At 31.5% G+C, this 23,539-nt stretch overlaps 1 protein-coding gene and 1 pseudogene across 3 annotated transcripts; one reads left to right on the top strand and one right to left on the bottom strand.

Moving 5' to 3' along the window:
• The first annotated feature begins 1,649 nt into the window (after positions 1-1,649).
• Positions 1,650-5,990, top strand: LOC100820234 (protein DETOXIFICATION 14). Of its 3 annotated transcripts, none has more exons than XM_041016774.1 (7): positions 1,650-1,988; positions 3,549-4,093; positions 4,331-4,417; positions 4,511-4,567; positions 4,789-4,904; positions 5,268-5,473; positions 5,592-5,990. In XM_041016774.1, the coding sequence occupies exons 1-7, from the start codon at positions 1,758-1,760 to the stop codon at positions 5,667-5,669; spliced, it is 1,320 nt and encodes a 439-aa protein (XP_040872708.1). In that variant the 5' UTR covers positions 1,650-1,757; the 3' UTR covers positions 5,670-5,990. The 3 variants fall into 3 exon arrangements, with proteins under 3 accessions (XP_040872708.1, XP_003526375.1, XP_040872709.1); XM_003526327.5 differs by having other exon boundaries at positions 1,651-1,988; positions 4,666-4,904; XM_041016775.1 differs by having other exon boundaries at positions 1,859-1,988; positions 3,553-4,093; positions 4,666-4,904.
• A 12,231-nt stretch (positions 5,991-18,221) lies between these two features.
• On the bottom strand, positions 18,222-23,156 carry LOC100819699 (putative disease resistance protein At3g14460; annotated as a pseudogene).
• Positions 23,157-23,539: the final 383 nt, after the last annotated feature.

Here is a 23,539-nt window from a genome sequence, read left to right as displayed (position 1 = left end):
TTAAAGATTTCAAAATATAAAATTATAACCACGTATACTCTTTACTTTAGTAGTTTTTTTTTAGTGGTTATTATCAAATAGATAAATACTCTTTAAAATTCGACCGCACGTAGCTAATTTTAATTTTTTTTAAAATAACCATTTCGAAGAATAAAGATTTCACTCTCACCAAAGAAATCTTAATTAAGCTACACGACATTTAAGGAATTTCCATCCCATATATAATTTTAACAAAACAAGGAAAGAATTGTTCAACTCTATTTATTAAGCAAGATGACATTCTATAAAGTCCAAAGTATCCCAACAAATCTCTCTGATTTCCTTCCTATTACAGGAATCATTGTGAAAAATAATAATTTAATTTCAATATATTGTGTTTTTTTAACAGGAATCATTGTGTAATTTTATTATGCATTATTATATTTTTTTCTTGTAAGTTAAAGTCAGATAATAAGAAGAAAACCCAAATAATTACATAATTACGTAATAATAATATAAAAACCCCACTTTGGGTAAAAAAATGTCTATGCATGATATTAAAAAAAAAAGACAAAATTTGAATTTTTCTTAAAATTTATAGTGTATGATAGTTGAAAGAAATATTTTATGTATTATTATTATTATTAATAAAACATAGCATTGTTTTATTTTATTTCTTGTTTTTTAGAAAACATATAGGAATTTTTTTTACAAATTTTAAATATTAAAATTTATATAATTGACAATTAAAAATAAACAAAAACGTGTTTTCAAAGCTAATAATGTTTTTTAAGTAGATAATTAATTGAGGTGATACATATTTAATTCCTTTTAAAAAAATCAATTCAAAATGTATATATGGAAAGAAAATCCAATCATAATAAAAACTTATTTTAAGCCTATGATCCTGATTCAAATAAAATTATCATTATTGTAAATTATATATGTTTGGTTTTCATTTTTATTTTCTGTTTTCATCTTTGAAAATTATTTTTATTTCTAAAAAATTAGAATTCTGAAAACATGTATGATTTGATTTTTTGTTTTCTGTTTTCAGGAAATAAAAACACTGAAAAATTTAATTTATGATATATTAACTTCTTATCTTTTTTATATTTTTAAATTTGTTTAAAATTACATTTTTTGTCATCGTATTTTCATTTTACTCAAAATGAGATTTCTCTACTGGATTGAAAACACTCCAAACAAAATTTTATTATTTTCATTTTCTGATCGTTTTCTATTTTCATTTTCATTAAAAATATTTTCAAAAATTTAACCAAACATATTTTTATCACCATTCTATTTTCAAACCAAACACCTCTAATAATGCTAGATATGAATTCAGAAATTTGCTGCTTTAAAATGAGTTGTTACTGGCTACTGCCTGTGACCGAGCGGAAAACGTACTGTGATGACGGAAACGGTTGGCCAAGTCAGCAACCACTCACGTTCTCAATTTCAATGCCCCAGTTTTAACGTTTTTTGGATATTACGCGTTCTGAGAAAAAGCGTCCACATTCCTACATGCATAACCTCAGAATCTAAATGTAGCCATTCTTTATTTTTATGTGTTTATTTGAGGTAATTTTGCTTGAATACTCTACCGTTATTAATTTGTATGCTCATTTGTTTATTAGTTTTTAAGACATAGTTCATAGTTGCGTGGGTGACTGAAAATGATAACGCAACGTTGTCTTACGTGTGAAGAAAAGGTAATATATAACACGTGAAAGTGAGTGAGATAAAAGAGAACAAATTGATCGATAGAGGCAGTGATGGAAGAAGGTTCAGAGACAGGAAAGTGGGGATGGATGAAAAGGAGGAGAGCAATGAGGGAAGAGCTGAAGAAGGTGGGTACTATAGCAGCTCCAATGGTGGTTGCAAGTGTGTTGCAATATCTTTTGCAAGTGGTGTCCTTGGTAATGGTTGGCCATCTTAACCAGCTCTCTCTTTCAACTGTTGCTATTGCAACCTCTCTCACCAATGTTTCTGGGTTTAGTGTTTTGGTAAGTAGGTCTTTGCATGATTTAATCATTACATTTTTAATTCATTCTCTTATTGATCCTATATTTATGATATGTTTATAAATTATTTTTGACTTATTTGAATAAGATTTTCAAGAAAACTAAAGAATAGCTCATAATTTATATGAAAGAAATTTAATTAATAAATGAGTAATAAAATGGATTATTTAAACACGTTTTAAATTATTAGTGCTAATTACGAATAAATAAAAATAAATATACAATTTATAAAAGAAATCAAGAAACATTGAGTGTAAAAGAAATTTTCCTTACAGAAAATGAGTTTGGAAACTATGATAAAACTAATCTCAAAACCTTTAAGCCTTTATTCTATGTCAAGTTGTACAAATAACAAGGATTGCTCATATGGTATCTAATGGCAGGACAAATCTTCAAACTTACAGAATATTTATAAAAAAAACTTACATTTATCTTATTTATGGAGACAAATGAGGATTTAAATTTATAACTTGTCATATGTGAGACTAACTTATACTCCACTTAATCAATCTATTTGTTAATTGTTATATACGAACACTTGATGATTAAAAATTTGGTGCCTTATGTTGCATTAAAAAAACAAAAGGTATCTTAAGTTGTATTTAAAATGATAGACACCTTTTCATGTTTTGGGTCCAAATTACAGTTTAGTAATGTAGTCTAGTCAACTTAGTCAACGGGTCAATTTAGGCCTTTTGTGTTATTTTTTATGAATCATTTTTATGACTATATCTTTTTTTAACCAATTGTCTTAATATTTTATAAAAATAAGAACATTAAATATTTTGAAAATATAAACAATATTTAATATTTTTCATCTAATAAATATAGGATCAATAAGAGAATTTGGAGTTATTTAATTTTCTTTCATATTCTTAAAACAAATATTTTTCGAACTTGTGAAGAATTTTATCATTAATTTTTTGGACTTATATTCTTTCATGACAACTTTCTTATAATTTAAAAGGATGAAAAAATAATTATAACAAAATCTCTAATTGTTTTCATATGATTTATGATTTTTAATAAGAGAAAAATGAGAATATATATATATATATATATATATATATATATATATATATATATATTCTCCTTTTGTTACCTTTGTATCAACGATTTAGATGTTCTGGGAGAATTTTCTTCGAAAAAGAGTTTTAGAATTGCGTAAGTACTCTTAATTTGTTTTATATGACATAATCAATTTGATCAATTGTTTTTTTGAGAAATTCTATAGTACTCTTAAAAATTTAAAGATATTAGTATAGTAATAGAGAAACTCTTTCTCTCCTTGACTCCTTCTTGGTGTACTCAAATTCATTTAACTATTGACACCAAAACCAACTATACTAAAGCCTTTAGATTTCTCCAAGTACGATAATAACTCTCTTATTTTTTGTCACAAAATAACAAAACAACATTTTAAGGGAAGATGTGTTCATAAGGAGTAGTATTATGGAGCATTCTTATGTCAAATTTGTAAAACCAAATCGTTTGAAATATAATGTGCATGCTCATTTAGTTATATTTATGTCAATATTGAAGTCAGGGATGGCTGGTGGATTGGAAACTTTAGGTGGCCAAGCTTTCGGGGCAGGGCAATATGAAAAATTTGGACAATATACTTACACTGCCGTAATCTCCCTTTCTTTGATTTGTTTCCCAATCACAATTCTATGGACTTTCATGGACAAAATATTAACACTCTTAGGCCAAGACCCAACAATTTCCCTTGAAGCTCGTAAATATGCCATTTGGCTAATACCTGCTCTATTTGGTTCCGCAATTCTCAAACCTCTAACACGATTTTTCCAGACCCAGAGTTTGATTTCTCCCATGATTCTAACCTCTGCCATAGCTTTGTGCTTCCACGGAGCAACATGTTGGACCCTTGTATTTAAATTGGAGTTGGGACATGTTGGTGCTGCAATCTCCTTCAGCCTTTGTGTTTGGTTTAATGTGATGTTGCTTTTGTCCTTTGTGAGGTATTCCTCTGCTTGTGAGAAAACACGCATCCCTTTCTCCAAGAATGCTTTGGTTGGTGTTGGAGACTTCTTTCGCTTTGCTGTCCCAGCAGCAGTCATGGTTTGGTAACTATTCTTTAGCTTTACTATCCATACACTTTTTCTTCAGAAACATTTTATTAATTAAAATAGCTACAACATATCTTAATTAGTCGACTAGTTTGACAAGATTTCCCCGCACCATCAATTATAATACACAAAATTTTATCACTTTCAATCAATAAAAAAGAGTATGTTACTAGTATTTCTCTAATGATTTGCCAACATGGTCACTTATCTGTCATACAATTTTTCGTCTTACAGTCTTAAATGGTGGGCCTGCGAGATACTTGTTTTGCTAGCCGGACTTTTTCCAAATCCAAAGTTGGAGACATCAGTCCTATCTATATGGTAATGCTTAATTTGATTTTTTTGAAGAAATTAAGCTAACATTATTTAGATGAAAACGAAATTAACCACTTTTTTTTTTTTTAATATTGCCAGCTTGACAATCTCTACATTACATTTCACCATACCTTATGGGTTTGGGGCTGCTGCTAGGTTTGTTTCTCAATCAAACTCTAAGGTCATTTTATTTCCATTTGCAAATATTAGGATTGAAGCATAGTAAAATGTGACACATTAATTCTATGAGATAGCACTAGAGTTTCGAATGAATTAGGAGCTGGGAATCCACAAGCAGTTCGTGTGGCTGTTTCAGCAACGATGTTCCTTGCAGTCACAGAGGGTCTAATTGTAAGTGCAACACTATTCGGCTGCAGACATATCTTGGGTTATGCCTATAGCGATGATCGTATGGTTGTTCATTACGTGGCTGTTATGACCCCTCTGCTTTGTCTCTCTATTTTTACTGACAGCTTACAAGGAGTTCTTTCAGGTAAATTATTCTCCTTTATAATTTTATGCTTGTTACTTTTGAATACTGCACAGTAAAATAAAGCTAACAAGAAAAATGCTAGAAATATACTCTTCCATTCACCTCACTAAATATGTTGTAAGTCATATTCTTTATTTGATGGGGATAACATTCCTATATTGATTAGAGTGGTTTAAATTTTAACTAGTAAGAGAAAATTTGTTAAAATATGTTACTTGTAGAAGTAATATGTTACCAATGCATTTGAATGGTACTTGTAGAAGTAATATGCATTTGGTGTGTTAATTGCCTCTTATATTTTCTTGGTAACTATCATTCTTATTTAGCTAACCTGCTACGGAAATTAATTAATTAATTAATCAGGGGTTGCTAGAGGAAGTGGGTGGCAACATCTAGGAGCCTATGTCAATCTGGGAGCATTTTATCTGGTAGGAATTCCTGTAGGTATCGTACTTGGCTTTGTTGCACATTTAAGAGCAAAGGGCCTCTGGATTGGAATAGTCACTGGCTCCATTGTCCAATCGATTCTCCTTTCCCTTGTTACTGCTCTTACCAACTGGAAGAAACAGGTTCACGATTTATAAATTTGACACTATCCTTAATAACCCAATATGATTTCTTTGTTGCAATGCAGAAATATTGTATGTTTGGTGTTAATTAGGTGTCGGATTTGTGCAATTTTTGTAGGCAATGATGGCAAGGGAGAGAATCTTTGATGTTAAACCACCAGACGAAAATGAATCAAATCACATGACGAGTGCTTAAAGCTAGTTGGTCAGCTGTGTCTAACATAGACAGAGATATACATACATGATATATAATTTTGGTTTTCCGTTGGAAATCTGTCACCAAAGTATGGTTTTCGCAAAGAAATGTTATGAGACACCTACATCAACATCGAGAGAGACAAAGAAATAAATGAAAGCAAAGACATAAATATGTAATAGATAATATAATGTTACAAGAAAAATAGAGAAACACACCAGGAATGTACGTCAAACAAGTAGTGTTTGTAATGATGGAGTGTCTATGCATCACTGATTTGTTTTTTGTTGCAAAAATTACAAAGAGTCAATAAGGTTAAAACTAAAGAGGATAAAACCTGAATACAAAGAGTCTCTAAACAAAAACTTGAATTAAAAATAAAATAAAAACAATACACAACATGCAACAAAACTCAGGTTAGCACGCATGTTTCGTCATCTTAATTGATTAAGTAATTTATAACATATGGCTGGTACTGACTACTCTTCTGAGCATTCAATTACTAATTTCAATTAATTTAAGAAATTTTACCTCCATTTAGTTGATTTAAAAAAAATGGGATTGATGATTTCAATTATGAGTCTATTCTTTTGAGATCGGCGTCAGATGATGGCTTAAGGAAACTTCTTGGGTGATTGATTATTAATTATGTTCAATATTAATAAGTAGATAAAACCAAAAGTTTTAATATTTCATATTTCGAGAAGTAATGAAATGAACTCTTTTTATGTGAGAAAAAAATTAATATTCTTATTTTTTATATTATTTTTTACTTTAATCTACTCTCAATATATAAAAAACTTTGAGCATGGATCTTATATAGCAATTTATTGCCGTGTTATTCAATAAGTTTGGTCATTGGGTCTGCTTATCTCTGATTTGGGTAATTTTAATGCATTTTTTTTATTAGTAGATGAGTAGCTAAAACCAAATTATTATTTTTAGATCCCTTTTTAAGTGAATATCTAATAAGAAATATTTAATCTACTTAATAGTTTATTTAAATTATAAATAATGAGGTTTTTATAATTGATTAATTAAAATAATTTTTTTCATGAAATTATTTTTAATGATTTTAAAACCAAAATTTTTTAAAAAAATATTTTAATATTTCCTGCGAAAATGAATTGGCATGTAAATCCGCAGGAAAACTTATCTGCAGATTTTCATTATTACAAGAAAATTCACATGTATTTTCTTCGGATTAGTTTTCTGCATAAAATCTCACAAGTATTTCCTGTGAATAATGTTTCACATAAAGTTCCACAAAAATTTCCGGTCATTCTTTTTTTCCGCAGAGTCAAATTCTGCAGGAAATTTGCACTTTTTTGGTTGTTACATTCTATGGGCGCAAGTTCACATTGGTTGTTACTTTTTTGGTTGTTACAAATTTTAAATATTAAAATTTATATAATTGACAATTAAAAATAAACAAAAACGTGTTTTCAAATCTAATAATGTTTTTTAAGTAGATAATTAATTGAGGTGATACATATTTAATTCCTTTTAAAAAAATCAATTCAAAATGTATATATGGAAAGAAAATCCAATCATAATAAAAACTTATTTTAAGCCTATGATCCTGATTCAAATAAAATTATCATCATTTGTAAATTATATATGTTTGGTTTTTATTTTTTGTTTTCATCTTTGAAAACTATTTTTATTTTTAAAAGATTAGAATTTTGAAAGCATGCATGATTTAATTTTTTGTTTTCTGTTTTCAGAAAATAAAAACACTGAAAAATTTATTATTTTCATTTTCTAATCGTTCTGAATTGAAAACACTCCAAACAAAATTTTATTATTTTCATTTTCTAATCGTTTCCTATTTTCATTTTTATTAAAAATATTTTCAAAAATCTAACCAAACATATTTTTATCAGCATCCTATTTTCAAACCAAACACCTCTAATAATGCTAGATATGAATTCAGAAATTTGCTGCTTTAAAATGAGTTGTTACTGGCTACTGCCTGTGACCGAGCGGAAAACGTACTGTGATGACGGAAACGGTTGGCCAAGTCAGCAACCACTCACGTTCTCAATTTCAATGCCCCAGTTTTAACGTTTTTTGGATATTACGCGTTCTGAGAAAAAGGGTCCAGATTCCTACATGCATAACCTCAGAATCTAAATGTAGCCATATATTTAATGTATTCATCTCTCTCTATAGAGTATGTTTCCTTTTTCAGAGCACTGCCATTCTTTATTTTTATGTGTTTATTTGAGGTAATTTTGCTTGAATCAACCTTATTATGAATGGAAAATTCTCAATTAAATAGAATTTCGGATACAAGCTTTTTTAAATGAAAAAAAATATATAATTCATTCTAAAAAAATCACACTTTTATCAACTAGTTTTTTTAGAAACTAATATCAATAAAATCAATAAATATTACATAAAAGTTAAATTGGTTGAACTAGTTAAGCAATAGTTGTTTATTTAGTGTGTTTGGATACAAATAAGAATTTTGGGGCAAAAAATCATGATATAACCGTGAATTCAAAGAAACAAGTGAGTTGTTGTGGGTTTAAGATGAGGTTTATCATGATTTTTTTTCATGATGTTGTCACCCCAAACACGCACTTAAGCAACACATTATCAAGTCATATGCTCAAAAAAAAATTGTTAAGTAACGCTACTTAATGTAAAGACAAATATCACAAAAATATTTGAATTGTAATTTTAAAATGATTGTAAGTATGTTTTAAAACTATCTTCTGATTTAACTTTGTCAAATTGAAAACAAAGTTTTCACAAATAGATATGATGAGATAATAACAACATATTTTGTTAGAACACTTTTTGAAATCCAAAATCAAATTCAAATTCTTTGTCAGTTAAAATAAAAGAGAAAAAGATTAAGATGCAGAGAGTTTTATATTGATTTATTTCTATTACTGAGACTACATCAAATTCTTGACACCCCACCAAGTTTCTCTAACTTTAATTAAAGTTACAAGTATTTTTCACGATCACTAACTCTTACAAATCGAGTTTATCCCAAGCTTAAAATATACTTTGTATTCTTTGTCCTAACAAGTCACTAGTGGCTCTAAACAAATCACGAGATTTGTTGATATTGGTTTACTCACTAACTAGTTCTAAACATCTTAGAAATGATTATACAAATGAAACACTTAATTTTTCTCTTAGGATATACAAAGTATTTTGAGAGCTTTACAACTTAAGAAATTGTAGAGAAAGAGCTCAAAGAAGAGGGAAAAACAAGTTTCAAATATTAGCCCACTGGTTTGTGTCTTCTTTTCTTCAAAGTTTTTCTTATTTATAGGCAGTCTTCTGGAAAGTGTTTGTTGTCTCTAAATGACTTTTTTTTCTTGGTTCAGAGCTTGTGTTTGACGATGTGTCCATTAGTGCATTAAATGCACATTCCCTCTATGCTAAAACACCACTCTTTAGCTTTCTTGAACCACACTTCAACATAAGTCAATGTGCTTTTGCTTAGAGCAATTTTGTTCACAGTAAGTGTACCAGGACATGTATTTTAAGATGAAGAGATGTTGTTCTTTTAAGACTTAATTATTGTCTTACTTCCTTGACCTTTGACAATTCCTAAGAAGAATATTTCAAGACATTTCCTGCAAAACAAGTCTTAGACACAAAGTATTTAATGAACTCTTAAATTCTTTCCCAAAAATTAACATTTGTGTGCTTCCGTCTGATCTTTCATATGCAAATGATGGCATATAAGACACGTCTTTTAAACATTACAATTATTTGTATCTAATCAAAATTATTGAGGATCCTAATTAGTCTTATGACTCAAAAATATTTTCCCTTTTTGATGATGCCAAACAAATACCAAGCTTTAAAGATGTGGAACAAATCTTGAGACATATATCAGAGCAAAACATATTTTCAGACAAAATATATGAGACAAAGGATTTAAAATCTGAAGAACATCTAATTTTACTCATAAAATATTTTCACATCAAGATGATATGCTTTGAGTACATGAATAAAATAAATCAACAAGAGAAAAATAGATTACTCCCCTTGAGATTGGTGTCTTCTCTTGATCTGTTCCCTCTTAGATGATGCAAACATGTTCAACTTTTACAATATCTTCTCCCTCTTTTGAATGGTGATCATCAAAAGCTCTTTGGGAGCTCGTCATCAAAAGAATCTGAGTAAGAGTCTAAAACAAAATTGATTGGAGAAGGTAGAAGGGATGAAGTCTTGGGTCTTGGAGGGTAGTAACTAGTTGCTTTCTTGTAGAAGAAGTCAATCACCAGATACTGCCTCTTGTCAACAGAGAACATTTTTTTGTCCTCAAGAGCCTGCTTCATAACTTCTCTTATCCTTAACAACTTGGCCTCAAGTGTTGCTACATACTCCTGAGAGAGTTAGGGCACAAAGGGTTGAATGCTCAACTTAGGATTTTCTTCAATGATAGGTCGCTTCAGAAGCATGAAGAAGAACCTTGAATATGGCAGATGGACAATGAAGGAATAGTCTTTATCAGACTCAACATAGAATTCCTTTTTCCATGGTCTGATCTATTGAAATAAGTCTCTGTGGTGAAACATGTGTGCTAAATGGTCAGGTAGCAACAATCAATCTCCCTTTGAACTTTGTTTGCAGGAGGCTTTTAATCAGGTTTCAATCCTGAGCAATGTCCCTTGGTTCATAATCGTCTTAGAATGCACACCAATCTAAGACAATTATGACCCAAAAACCGTAGTAGAATGTTGGACATTCTAAGGCAGTTTCTGGGACATAATCGTCTTAGAATGATGTGCATTTTAAGATGGTCGCACAACCATCGTCGTAGAGTCTTCGATATTCTATGACGACCACTTCAACGATGGGTGATAACCGACGTAGAAAGGCATTTTCTAGTAGTGCATAGCATACCAATCCAGATTTGTGTGTTTTCCCTTCCTCTCGATGGCTTCAATCTCATGCTTGAAAGTGTGACCATGATGAACCCTAATGTATTTAGTTAGGGGTGCATCCTCGTCCTCTTCTATTAACAACTCTTTCCTTTTTTGTAGTAGTTAGGGAATCTGTTGGTCAACAACTATCTTGAAGAGAGTGTTAGGAGTGACTATGCATGAGAACCTTGTGCTAAGCATGAATGACAACGTAACGTTCAAATGCTCCAACCATCTAATATGCATCTGATCTTCTCTCTGCCTTAAGTTAGAGTTGAAGTATAACGTCTCCCGCTCAGTAAAATTTGAGCTTTCTTCATGTGCCTCCAAAGCAACATCTTCAAAGAAAGTATCCCAGTTGTATAGCAATCCCAAAGAAGAACTAGTATTTTAGTATATATATATATATATATATATATATATATATATATATATATTGTTGGTCATGACTTTTGAAATTTGTTAAAGCAAAACATTCAAGCTATAAGTTAGTTAAAAGATGAAATTTAACCGAAAGCAAAAAAATTAACTAATAACTTAAAGTTTTTAAGATAATTTATTAAATTATAAATGCTAAGTAAAATTATTGGTTAAAGTTATTATTAAATAACACAAATAGACATATTTATATTTTATTTTATATAAATTTTAATTTTATCTATTTATAAAAATATATTTTGTGGTATTTATAGTTTTATTATTTTTTTAATTTTAAAATTTTGTAATTTTTTTTGTTATAGATCAGTTATTTTAATATATTGTTTTATATTGCGTATTCTACTATTCATCTTATAATATATCTTAAAATACTTTTAACTTTAAAATAAAGTAAAAATAATATACTTTTAAGCATACATCACACTTTTATTATATTAATTAGTATAATGATTAAAATAAATAATATAACATAAAAATATTTTTAAAAAATAATTATACCATCTATCTATATCAATATTTAAAAAATTCTTCAATTTTATAATTGACTTTTGAGATTATTCATCAATTTTTTTATTTTACTTTTATTAATAGATCATGTCATGTACCAACAATGGTTACTTCAAGTGGAAGAGGTTTGGACTCTCAAAAGCATGTGGTATATTCCTTTGAGGCTGGTTAAATTCATATTGTCGAAATTTTCTAAATAATTTATTTAAACCTATTAAAAATCAATTAACCTTGATAAATTTTTTTAGTATCCATAATATTAGTGGAGAGGATCCACCAACTTTCTAGATAACTAATTTATGCTAAAAAATCTAACTGAGTGATTTTTTTTTCATTCAATCATATTTTTTCACTCACGACTCATCCTAAATCATTGCTTAATCAAGAAAAATGAGTTAAACATGACTCAAGACCATTAACTTCTAGATAACTTTGGTCAATTTAAACTTAAATATTTTCTATACCTATTCCAAACTTACTCCTACCTACTCCTAAATTATCAACGGACAACGGTTAATTTTTTCGACAATAACTGAAATTTCTTATTTATATCTGCCAACCTTAAAGGAATCAAATTAAAATAATAAAATTTGGTTTGTGTCACCCCATATTATTGCATATTAGAATTGAAATTACATTGAAGGCGTACCCAAAAAAAAGCAGGACTTATGTTTTGTCAATGAAACAGTAGAACTTTAGCTTGGCTCCTTCAAAACCAGCCTTGGCCTGCCAATTCTTTTCCAATTAGACTTCCCAACCTTCCTTCCAAGTCATCAAAAAGTGAATTAAACAACGGATTCAAATAAAACTGAGTTTAATAGTTATACGTAAAATAATTTTATATTATTATTTAATCATAAAGTAATTATTATAAAAATTAATATATAATTATTTATACTTTCGATGTATAATTTATTTTTCCAATAAAATTTTACAATCTCTAGGAGTACTCCATCACTTGGTACACAAACCCTTCATCATGGTACCCCCATCAAAAAGTGAATTAAACAATGGATTCGAATAAGGCCCTCTTCTGTTTATGATTCAATATAAAATGTTATAGCCCATCTAGAAAGACGAACAATTGCCCAGATTATTATACTTTCCATTGCTTTTTCTTGTTTCAATAAATTGACTTTCATATATCCCACTTCCTTTTAATTTACTTAAACATAGGTGTCAGATTGCTTGCCACACTTTTTCTTTTTAAAGTATTTTTCTCCCGTTATTATTATTATTTTTTTCCGTTTCCCACAATATGTGCAATATTCATCGTGTCTCTGACTTAGAACCAACCAAAGAGTCAATTAAGTAGCTCGATCCGTTCATTTTCGTCCAACATGATAAGGGAAAGCCACTTACTGTAACAAGCAACATAAACCGGCCATTGATTTAAGGTGGCTTCTAGAAAAGCTTGAAAAATTAGTTCAAACAATTTTTAGTTTGTTCCAATAATAAATTTCAAGATCATGTTTACTGTATAATTTGTATTAAATACTGTAATCACCTAATATTATTCAAATACTCCCTTAGAGCAAGGAGCAAGTTACTTATTTCTTGGCTGAAAAAAGTTACTTATTTCTGTTTTTTAAATACTAAGTCGTCGAATCTAATCTATTTCTAAAAATAATTTCAATTTTTTGAAATCAAATTGCGTTATCTTTCATTTCATAGGGGACAATTTTAACATTAAAGTTCTTTATCTATGTATTTAACATACAGTTACACATCTATAAAACAAACTAGAGGTTACATGTCAAGTTAAAATAATTCAACATAGTTTGATTCATGTGATCAGTGATATAATATTTTATTTTATTTTATTTCTTGTGTAGTAGTTATATACAATATTTTGCAATATATATTTGTATACTTAACTGAAGTGATATAATATTTGCCTTAAAAAAACATTTGTATTTGGATAATACGCAATCATATTTCCGATTAAGGTGGATTCATACAGAGTGCGGGTTTTGCGCCAATATCACGCATTAACTTAGGGCATTTAGCCAAGTGCATTTCACTGTCAAGTTAATGTGCGCGTGAGAATGTGTGCAATAACATCTGAGTGACAATGATTAATGAACGAAAACAAAGAGTAATGTTAATTATTTATTTTTGAATATTAGAGTAATGTTAATTGGCCACCAAGTTATGATGATAAATTTTGGTTTGTTGAAATTCCTTACAACAAAAAGTGGGATATAGAGAATCACTTACATGTAACTCCAATTGTGGGATATAGAGCATACCCAAACTAAAAAAGAGAGGTACAGAACATTTAACACAAGGAACTTGATCTTTCTACATTTGGTTTCAGAGCATCGAAGCGATCTTAATAAATCAGAAAAAGAAGAAATGCAAAATACAACAATAGTTGTTAAAAACTCTGACAAATAATGCAAGCTTGAAGAGTGATAAAAACACATTTTCTAATATATTCTTTTTTGAACACACTTTTTTTTATTATAATTTATTAGAAATTATAAAATTAGTAAATAAAATCAGTAAATAAGATATGCGACCCACAAATTTTTATGATTTTTTTTTATAAATTTCAACCAATAAAAGAATATGTTTTAACATTTCTTATGCAAGCTTTTCATTTTCTCTGGAACAAGCGAACTTACAATATTTTTTTACATATCATGCGTTGAAAAAATTTATACACAGTGACAGGGTCATTCCATAGAGTTGGACTTCTCAAAAGCTTGAACTCCTTGCTTTTTTAATTAACATCAAGTATAGAATTGTCCACTAATTTTTTTTTTCAGTAGTGTTTTGGAGATATGCCATCCAACTTGAGGGGCATATTACAGTTAGCTGACACTTGATAAATGAACAATTCTGTCTAGTGTATTAACATATTAATACAGAGTTTGTTAATTTTTAGATAGTTCTCTGTTCAGTTAGTTATATGTTAATAACTGTTTTGACAGCTGTTCTGTTAAAAGAGAATTTGATAAATGAATTTTGTATTAATTATTGAAATCAATCGTACAATGGTTTTCCTTTGCTTTAGGAAAAAAAAGTACAAGATATGAAACAAGTGTTATTTTGACAAGGTGTTTGGATAGGCACTAATCTTTCTGATTACAATTTGGTTCTGTTTGGAAGAATTGTTTTGGACTTCTGAATTGACTTCTTTTAGGATGGATTGTTGTTACATGCTGCTTCATCAAGAAGTTCTGGAAATTGTGAGGAATGCTATTTGACTAAATTATTTTCATCTGAGCATTTGAAAAAAAAACCCCATGAGTTTTACTAAATGACAAATTTGAGTAACTCATGGAGTTTAAAATATTCAACAAGGACAATACTCCACATTGATCCATTAAGCTGGAATAGCTCATGAGCTTAAAGTGAGTTGAGTCTGAGCCATGGAAAAGAACTTGATTTCTTACAAAATTAAAGCTTAATTAAGCTAGGTTTAGACTGACTTCAAGCCTTAAATGCTACTATATGGCAAATAAACAGAGAGGGACGATGAGAAAAGAAAAGAAAAAAAAATCCATACAGCCATATAATACTAACATAGCTATTTTAGCGAGATCATGTGCAATTGCAACAGTATTCCTAGAATCCTAGACCCATATGATATTTCAAAAAGTACGCCTAGATCACTTGCAAAGAGAAGATAAGCCATTTGCTTACCATTACACTAAATGTAAAATTGTAAAACAACATAATCTTTAAGCAGCAGTTTGCAATTATTGATCCCAAAAGAACCTAAAAGATAGCCATCAGAAGGCACCTAGAAGGCTAGAACTAATGTAGAAACATATATAGCTACAGAAAGCCACCTTTCTTCCTACCATCCCTCCACATAGCATGAATAAATGGACCAAGTTATTGAAGCTGAGGTTGCATATTTATATATTTGAAAATAATCTTGTTAGATAGTTACTTCTAATAATAAAACAGTATTAGAAGTATATTGGAAGGATACAACGTCAAAGGCCATGGCTGAAAAATGAGGTGAATTTCTTACACATGAGATGCCAAAGTAGAAATTATATCTTTAAAGATTTAACATCTACACAACTCATGTGGTGCTAACTGTCTTTTGTTTTTTCGAGTGTAGTATTCTCCGTGGAAAATAAGAGTCTACAAGAGAAAGTGTTAGGACTATGAGGAAGGGAGACTTAGTGACTATAATTAGGATATTGATTAGTTAGTTAGTTAGAGAGATTTATTAGATATAAATAGGGGAAGAAGGATTTGAGAGAGAAACATCTTATCATTTGTAGATTGAGCATTAACTCTTTGTGAAAGGAGAAATCTTTTGTGATGAAGAAACCTTTGAAGGAGAGTTTTCTCTCCTATTTTCTGTTCTTTTCTTACTAGTCTATAAAATCCTTTCTTTTCTTTCTCATTTAATTTCAATTCTTGGCTCCTATCAGAAAGTGAAGGAGTTACCGGGGGATTTGAATAAGGTATCAACCAAGAAAAAAATGCAGTCAAAGGCAATGCAGACATACAAAAAGAATAAATAAATGCATGCATCATGCTAAACGAATATCCAAATCCCTCAGTAAATGAAGAAATAGGTTAGCTTTAGCGCTAATTCCAAGCATACAAGCCTGTACCTTGGAATTAAAAATGAGATTCTACATCAATGTCAGGTATAGAATAGATAAGGCTTTCCAAATCTATGTGAAAAGTACTTAAACATGTGTGAGAAAACACAAACAGAATTTTCAATATAAATAGAACAAATGATATCATGCATTAGCGCCTAAAAATATTTACATGATACTCTTGTTTTCACCTATCCTGTATTCATCTCCTACTAATATATAAAGTAAAAGCACCAATAGTCAACCAGTAAAACAAGCAAACGCTGAAAAGAGAAAAAAAGAAGTCAGATTCCTATTCTGAGATGGATGAGTGTAGAACAAAGATTGCAAAGAGGTTTTTTGAGATCTTGAACATGTCCAATGGATTACACAAATTAAGCCTAATAGAGAAGGAAGTTTTGGAGCAAATGAAATTAACACTAATTGAAGAAGAAATAACTCAAGTTTTGATCTTTCTTACACTATCTTTAAGATGTTTTAATTGTGAGCCTTGGCGCAATGATAAGGTCACTCTTGTGACCTGGAGATTATTTACTTTGAAACAACCTCTCAGCTGTGATTCCAGAGACAAGGCTGTGTGCACTGGCCTTTTATCTTTTATCTTTCTGATTGCAAATTGGTTTGTTTGCTGGAAGAATTATTGTGGATTTCTGTATTAACTTCTTTTAGGATGGATTGTTGTTACATGCTGCTTCATCAAGAAGTTCTGGAAATTATGAGGAATGCTATTTGACTAAATTATTTTCAACTGAACATTTGAAAAAAAAAACCCACAAATTTTACTAAATTACAAATTTGAGTAACTCATTGAATTTAAATTATTCAATAAGAACAAGGCTCCAGATTGATCCATTAAGCTTGAATAGCTCATGAGCTTAAAACTAGTTGAGTCTGAGCCATGGAAAAGAACTTGATTTCTTATAAAGTTGAGCTTAAGCTAGGTCTAGACTCACTTCAAGCCTTAACTGCTACATAGAGACAGAGGATAAGAAGAAGAAAAAAATCCATACAGCCATATAATACTAACATATCTATTTGAGCGAGATCATGTGCAATTGCAACAATATTCCTTGACCTAGATGATATTTCAAGAAGTATGCCTAGATCACTTGCAAATTGGAAATTACCAAAAAAAAAATGATTACTTGCAAATTGGTAAGTCATTTGCTTACCATTACGCAAGTAAAGTTGTAAAACAACATTATCTTTAAGCAGTAATTTGCAATTATGCATCCCAAAAGAACCTAAAAGAGAGCCATCAGAAGGCACCTAGAACTAATGTTGAAATTTATATAGATACAGAAAGCCATGCACCTTTCTTCCTACCATCCCTCCGCATGGCATGAATAATTTGAAAATAATCTTGTTAGATTGGAAAGTGATATTGCAGAAGAAGTTACTTCTCCTGATAAAACAGTATTAGGATGAAGAAAATAATCCAATAAGCTTACATATTGGAAGGGTATAACTTCAAAGGCCATGACTGAAAAATGAGCTGAATTTCTTACGCATGAGATGCCAAAGTGGAAAGATTTAAAATCTACACAACTCATAATATTTTGCATGGAAAATAAGATTCTACATCAAGAGAAAGTGAAGGAGTTATGGGGATTTGAATAAGGTATCAACCAAGAAAACAAATGCAGCCAAAAGCAAAGCAGAAATACAAAATGAATAAATGTGTGCATCATGCTAAAAGTATAGCCAAATCCCTCAGTAAACAAAGAAATAAGTTAGCTTTAGCACTAATTCCAAGCATACAAGCCTGCACCTTGGGTGATACAATAGCTGTGTTATTAAAAATGGGATTCTATAACAATGTCAGGTATAGAATAGATAAGGCTTTCCAAATCTTCGTGAAGAGTACTTAAACATGTGTGAAAAAAATACAGAATTTTCAATATACAGAGAACATATAATCTCATGCTTTAGCCTAAAATCTTGCATGATACTCTTGTTTTCACCTATTCTGTATTCATCCCCAGCTTCATTGCTTGCCAGCAACAAAAAATCCCCGTTTTCAGACATGCACAATGGGAATTGCTGATAAAAATTATTAAAGATTTGAAGACCATCACAACTAACATTCAGCAAAAAAGTCCAAGACTCTACAATTCCAAACTCCTTTGTTTTCCAAATAGAAATATGTGTTTCCTCCCTATATTGAAGAAGACATAAACAGCCCCTCTTACTTTGTGATAAATATATGTATTTTACATTTAATCCTTACACATTTCCTATTTTAAACAGATATTTAACAGTTATTCAACATAATTTTTTTTTTCATAATTCTAACTTCTGCAAAATATGTCATATACATCTCTTTACCAACATAACAGATGGTCAACATCTAGTTAGTTATTAAACACCTAGATCCACGTAGCACTAGAGAATCATGTAGAAGTTTCATGATAGTTCTTAAGACTCGGCATCACTACCCTATAATGACTTTTTCAATATGAGCAATCTTTCCCCTGTCTATGCCTTCTGGTTTCTGGCAACTCTGTTTGAGCAACAGACAGTTCCAAATTTCCAAATATGAAATGGATATGGGAAGACCCTCCTCTGGTAAGCATTGGAGGCTGGGGCAGTCTTCAAGAAGCAACCTTTCGAGAGATGAGAGGTGGCAGAGACCCTTGTAGTCCAGTTTTTTAAGATCTGAACTATCAAAGATCCACAGAGAAGTAGAGAGAGTGGCAGCAAACCTTCATCAGGGAAAGACTCCACATCCAGTTTACCAATATTTAAGGTTTCCAGTGAAGAATTGTCTCTCAAAGCTCCTTTCAGAGAAGTGATCAGTTTGAAACAATTATGGAGATACATCTCTTTAAGATTTGATGGCAATCCTCCGTGAGGGAATGACTCAAGTTTTGGACAATCTGCTATCAGTAGCTCGTCAAGAGATGGAAGGAGGATGTGCATGCGTTCGGGCAAAGATTCTAATTGAGGGCACTCCCAAATTTCCAACTCCTTGAGATTATTATGTGTGTGCCTATGTGAAATCCTCTGTAGACTAAGACACCCGCTGAGATGAAGTTTACTGAGTGTTGGGAAGAAATCTAGCGGAAAGATCGTTAGAGAGTCACAGCCGTCAATGATCATCAATGATATAAAGAAATCATGGCAACCACTCATGGGAATATTCATATTTGGGCAAGAAATAACATACAAGCGTTCAAGAGAAGAAGTAAGAGATATCATTTGCCTAATCAATTCAAGGAACCATGCTTCCGTGCTGTTTTCAAAAATGCACTGGCAGTTGCCCTTTATAGAAAGATGTTGAAGAGGTGGAAAAGCACCAGTCACAACTTGACATTCCCATTTTTCCCATTCTTTCATATCGGAAAACTTCAATGTTTCCAAGGATGTAAACGAAGAAGAGCTGCTCCCATAAAAATCAGCATCAATACCCATAATCCTGTCAAACCTTTCAATCGTAAGTTCCTTGAGTGATGGCAAAAGTCCAAGGGAAGGCAAACATTGGCAAGATTGACAGTTTTTCAAACTTAAGGACACCACATTCCATAATGAATTATCGGATAACCAACTTGGAAATTGCATACCACCATAGTTCTTAATTGACAACTTCTCCAAGTGTTTCGAAGGTTGTAGATTTTCAATTACAATTACATCCCTTTCTTTTGTTGAATCATCAGTGTTCTGGTCCCCAATCCCATCCCATTTTAACTTTAGCTCCACAAGATGTGCTTTATTTTTCAAATCCACAGCTGATGCATCGGAGGGACTCTCAATATTTTGTAGCTCACCAATTGATAGCCTTCCATGGAGATTTAGTTCTCCTTAACTGCTGAATATTTAGCTCCTTACTTTTGCCAACATCAAACGAACTCATCAATACTTGAAGATTCTTCGGTTTTCCCAAATGCGCTGATACCTTTCTAACGCCAGTATTTATAAATTCAAGGCAACGCAAATTATTGAGTTTATGCAAATTCGATGGCAGCTCCTTCAAATGTGCACAATGATTCAGCTTTAGTATTTGCAAGTTGTAGAGTGAACATGTTGATTCAGGTAGTTTTTCTATGTTAGTATGGGAAAGGTCTAATGAACAGAGATGTTTAAGATTGGCTACAGAGTCAGGCACCTCTGTTAGGTTAGAATAGCAATACAGAGATAAGACCCATAAGAACTGGAACTTGGAGAACAACTCGTCTATTGACATCTTGCAATGCCAACAACGGTAATAAAAATCACTGCACACAGTTGTTGACATAAATGTATGTAGCCTTCTTGTATCATATAAAGTTCCAAACCCATTAAAACATTGAACATGACTGATTGCAAGTGAAAAATGACGAGTTGATTTTGGAATATCTTTTGCTTGATCAGCTTCCAACTTGAAACAAATGTCCCCACAAACATATTTTGCCAAATCGTTGAGAAGGTCATGCATGATAAAAACATGTTTTGTATCTGGTGCTTGATTGTTGAAAGAAGGACCTTGATAATAGATCATTGAAGTACTGTTCACCAACTTCTTCTAGACTCTTACTCTGTTGAGGGCATTGTAGAAATTTTTAAGCCATCCTGAACTGAATTAAACACTCCTTGTCAAACTCATAATCTTTGGGAAATAAGGCACAGTATGCAAAACATCTTTTGAGATGAGAAGGAAGGTGGTGATAGCTCAATGTAAAGCAGGGACAATGTCACTATCCTCTAATTCCCACATCTCACTTTGCAATACACTTTTCCATTCCGAAACAGATTTGCGGTGTAATAGACTTCCCATTGTTTTCAAGGCTAGAGGAAGCCCTTTACATTTTTCAACAATCTTCATTCCAATCTCCTTGCAGTCTGGATCTGGTTGAGAATTATCATCCCGGAATGCATGTTCAGCCAACAACTGCCTGCAATAATCTTCTTGTAATTGCTTCAGGTGGTGTTCTTTTGACCGCATGGTAGAAGCAACTTTCTTACTGCGTGTTGTGATGAGAATCTTACTTCCCTGAGCCCCAAAATCAAGAGCTTTCTGCACTTCCTCCCATTTAGATTGGCATTCATTCCAAACGTCATCTAAAACAAGGAGAAATCTCTTTCCGGGCAATTTTTCTTTCAGCCTTGCATGAACCATTTCTAGCTCTCTACTATCATCAGCTGAGTTAGTAATTGTATCAAGAATTGCTCTTGAAACCTTGAAATCATCAAATTCATCTGAAACACAGACCCAAGCTTTGATATCAAATATACCCTCTATCCCTGAGTGGTGGTATACATGTTGGGCAAGCATGGTCTTACCCAACCCACCCAGGCCCACAATAGAAAGTATAGATAGCTGGTTACAATTGTGAGTGTCAGATATCATCCGGTTAAGGATAATTTCTTTGTCATCATCTCTGCCATAAAAAACACTTTCACTAAGAAAAGATGTTGATGGCGATTTATGTGACAGTTCACCACCCAATCCTGATCCAACCCCAACACCACTAGCATTTTTCAAACCTAGATCACCCTTTTGGTTTGAGAGAAATTCTAGGCTGTCAAGGAGTTGTTCCATCCTTGATTTAATGTCCTTGTCAAAGGATCTAACATGAGATTTGAAGAAGTTCAGTACCTTGCAAGTATAGGTTTGAGATTCAGATTCAGCATCCACTTTGCATTTGGAGAGTTCATAGTCTATGTCATCCAAGAGATCCTCTGCATCAAGCACAGCAACCTTGACAGCAACAAGCCATGATTTCACATGTTGATCTCTGAACTGCTTTTGTTCTGCATGGTGAGCCAGAGCATCGATGGATAGCAGCTTGATTTTCAACTTGCTCGAGAGCGTCTCATCGAGTTTTCTTCGATGAAAGGAGTCCAGAACTTGATAAGAAGTCAGCCTGTCAAATTCAACCTGAAGGAAAGCAGAAAGAAGAGCGCCACCAACGAATTCTAATGCCATGGTAGGAATAAGGGAGTGGAGTAATTTGAAGTGCAGCTTATGCCAATCAATGATTCAGTGCAGTGCAATGTATGAATGATGGATTTACTTTAAGGTTGGTGAACATCTTTTTCTTTGATAGTTACTCAACCAATAACTACTGTATCTTTACAAAAACACAAACTTTAACAGCTGTATTACATCATGAATGAGTGCTATAATTCTGCTGATGGTGTCTTTTTGACAACACAATGTATTCCCTTCTCTTTTGTTTTTTCTTTTTCATTTCAATCTCTTTTTTCTCTCCCTAGCCTTCCTCTTTTTTTCTTCTTCTTAAATTTATTTAGTGATTGCAAATCTCAGAAGATAATTATTTTATAGCAAACGCATTTGGGTGCTGTGGGACTAATTTTCTACCCTTCCCTTTTTGTTAATTGACTTGCGAATCTACCTTGTTTTGATATATCAATCCATTTTTTAATTTCCTATAGGTATCCTCCTTCAAAGGTATTTTTGTTTGAAATATTGTTAGATACTAAATGCAGATACATCTCCCGACAAGGAGGAGTTCGCTAGATCCAATTCCTAATACATAGTACATCTATTAATTTAAGTCACATGTTATAAAATGTGGTGTTATAGCGAGATCTTAACTTGATTGAAGAAGTTAACAACAATGTCCCTTCTAGGTGGTTCTCATGCACTGTGAAGAGGAAAGTCAACAGTGGCAAACAAACCAAATATTGGCATGACCATGAGTGGATCATCTACTCTGAAGCTTGGTTTCGGTGGAATTATTTCTTTTAAAGCAAAGTGCAATTACTATAAATAATCGAAAGCTTGAAACTGGACCGCAAGTCATGATCCAGCAAGCAAATAAATACTGCAAAATCATTCATATATGCGCAGTGATAAAAATGAACATCAGATACGCTTATCACAGAGTCGTTCCCAAGAAGTTACTGGTCTGACTTTATGTTTGTGTTTTTCCCCGGATAATTTCTGATTGCAGCAGAAACACAACAAAGATACCAACGGAATTAATCACATCAGAATCACCTCTACACAAATATATAATCCCAGCAGAAACAAAATCCGTAGCTTTTATATTGTTTGAGCCCCTAAACAAGTTAGCTTAAAGTAGTTTAAATATTTTGCTGTCTTTATTTTTTTAATTTTAATTTTAATTTTACATGGCACTGTGGCATTTGATTCCTCCCTTGCCAATGGAAGTGGTTATATTTGTTGTTCAGACTAAGAAGCTATTTTCAGCTGAGTTATTGTTTGATTTGCTTAATTATTGTTCCTGTTGTAGCTTGAACAAATACAATGCAGAGTTAATAATGCTGAGAGAGAAGCAAAGTTGCTAAACTGAACAACTGAAACATCTTATATAAGGATCAGCTTGATGAGGTTTGGGTGTCTGATTAGCTACTAGTTGGATTTTATTATTCCTTTAAGAATGTCCTGTGAACAACTCTGCAATATGAAATTTGATTCTGCAATTCATATATATGGACCTTTTTCCGGTAGATTAATGTATTGTACTTGCTTTGTAAC

The sequence above is a fragment of the Glycine max genome, chromosome 6 (genome assembly GCF_000004515.6).
Source record: "Glycine max cultivar Williams 82 chromosome 6, Glycine_max_v4.0, whole genome shotgun sequence".
NCBI lineage: Eukaryota > Viridiplantae > Streptophyta > Magnoliopsida > Fabales > Fabaceae > Glycine > Glycine max.
This window is presented reverse-complemented; position numbering and strand designations above follow the sequence as displayed.

Bases quoted from the DNA above. Each gene is read 5' to 3' on its own strand.
- LOC100820234 (XM_003526327.5), top strand. From the start codon at position 1,758: ATGGAAGAAGGTTCAGAGACAGGAAAGTGGGGATGGATGAAAAGGAGG. The intron at 1,989-3,548 runs GTAAGTAGGTCT...TCAATATTGAAG, and splicing joins TTTCTGGGTTTAGTGTTTTG to TCAGGGATGGCTGGTGGATT. The intron at 4,905-5,267 runs GTAAATTATTCT...TTAATTAATCAG, and splicing joins CTTACAAGGAGTTCTTTCAG to GGGTTGCTAGAGGAAGTGGG.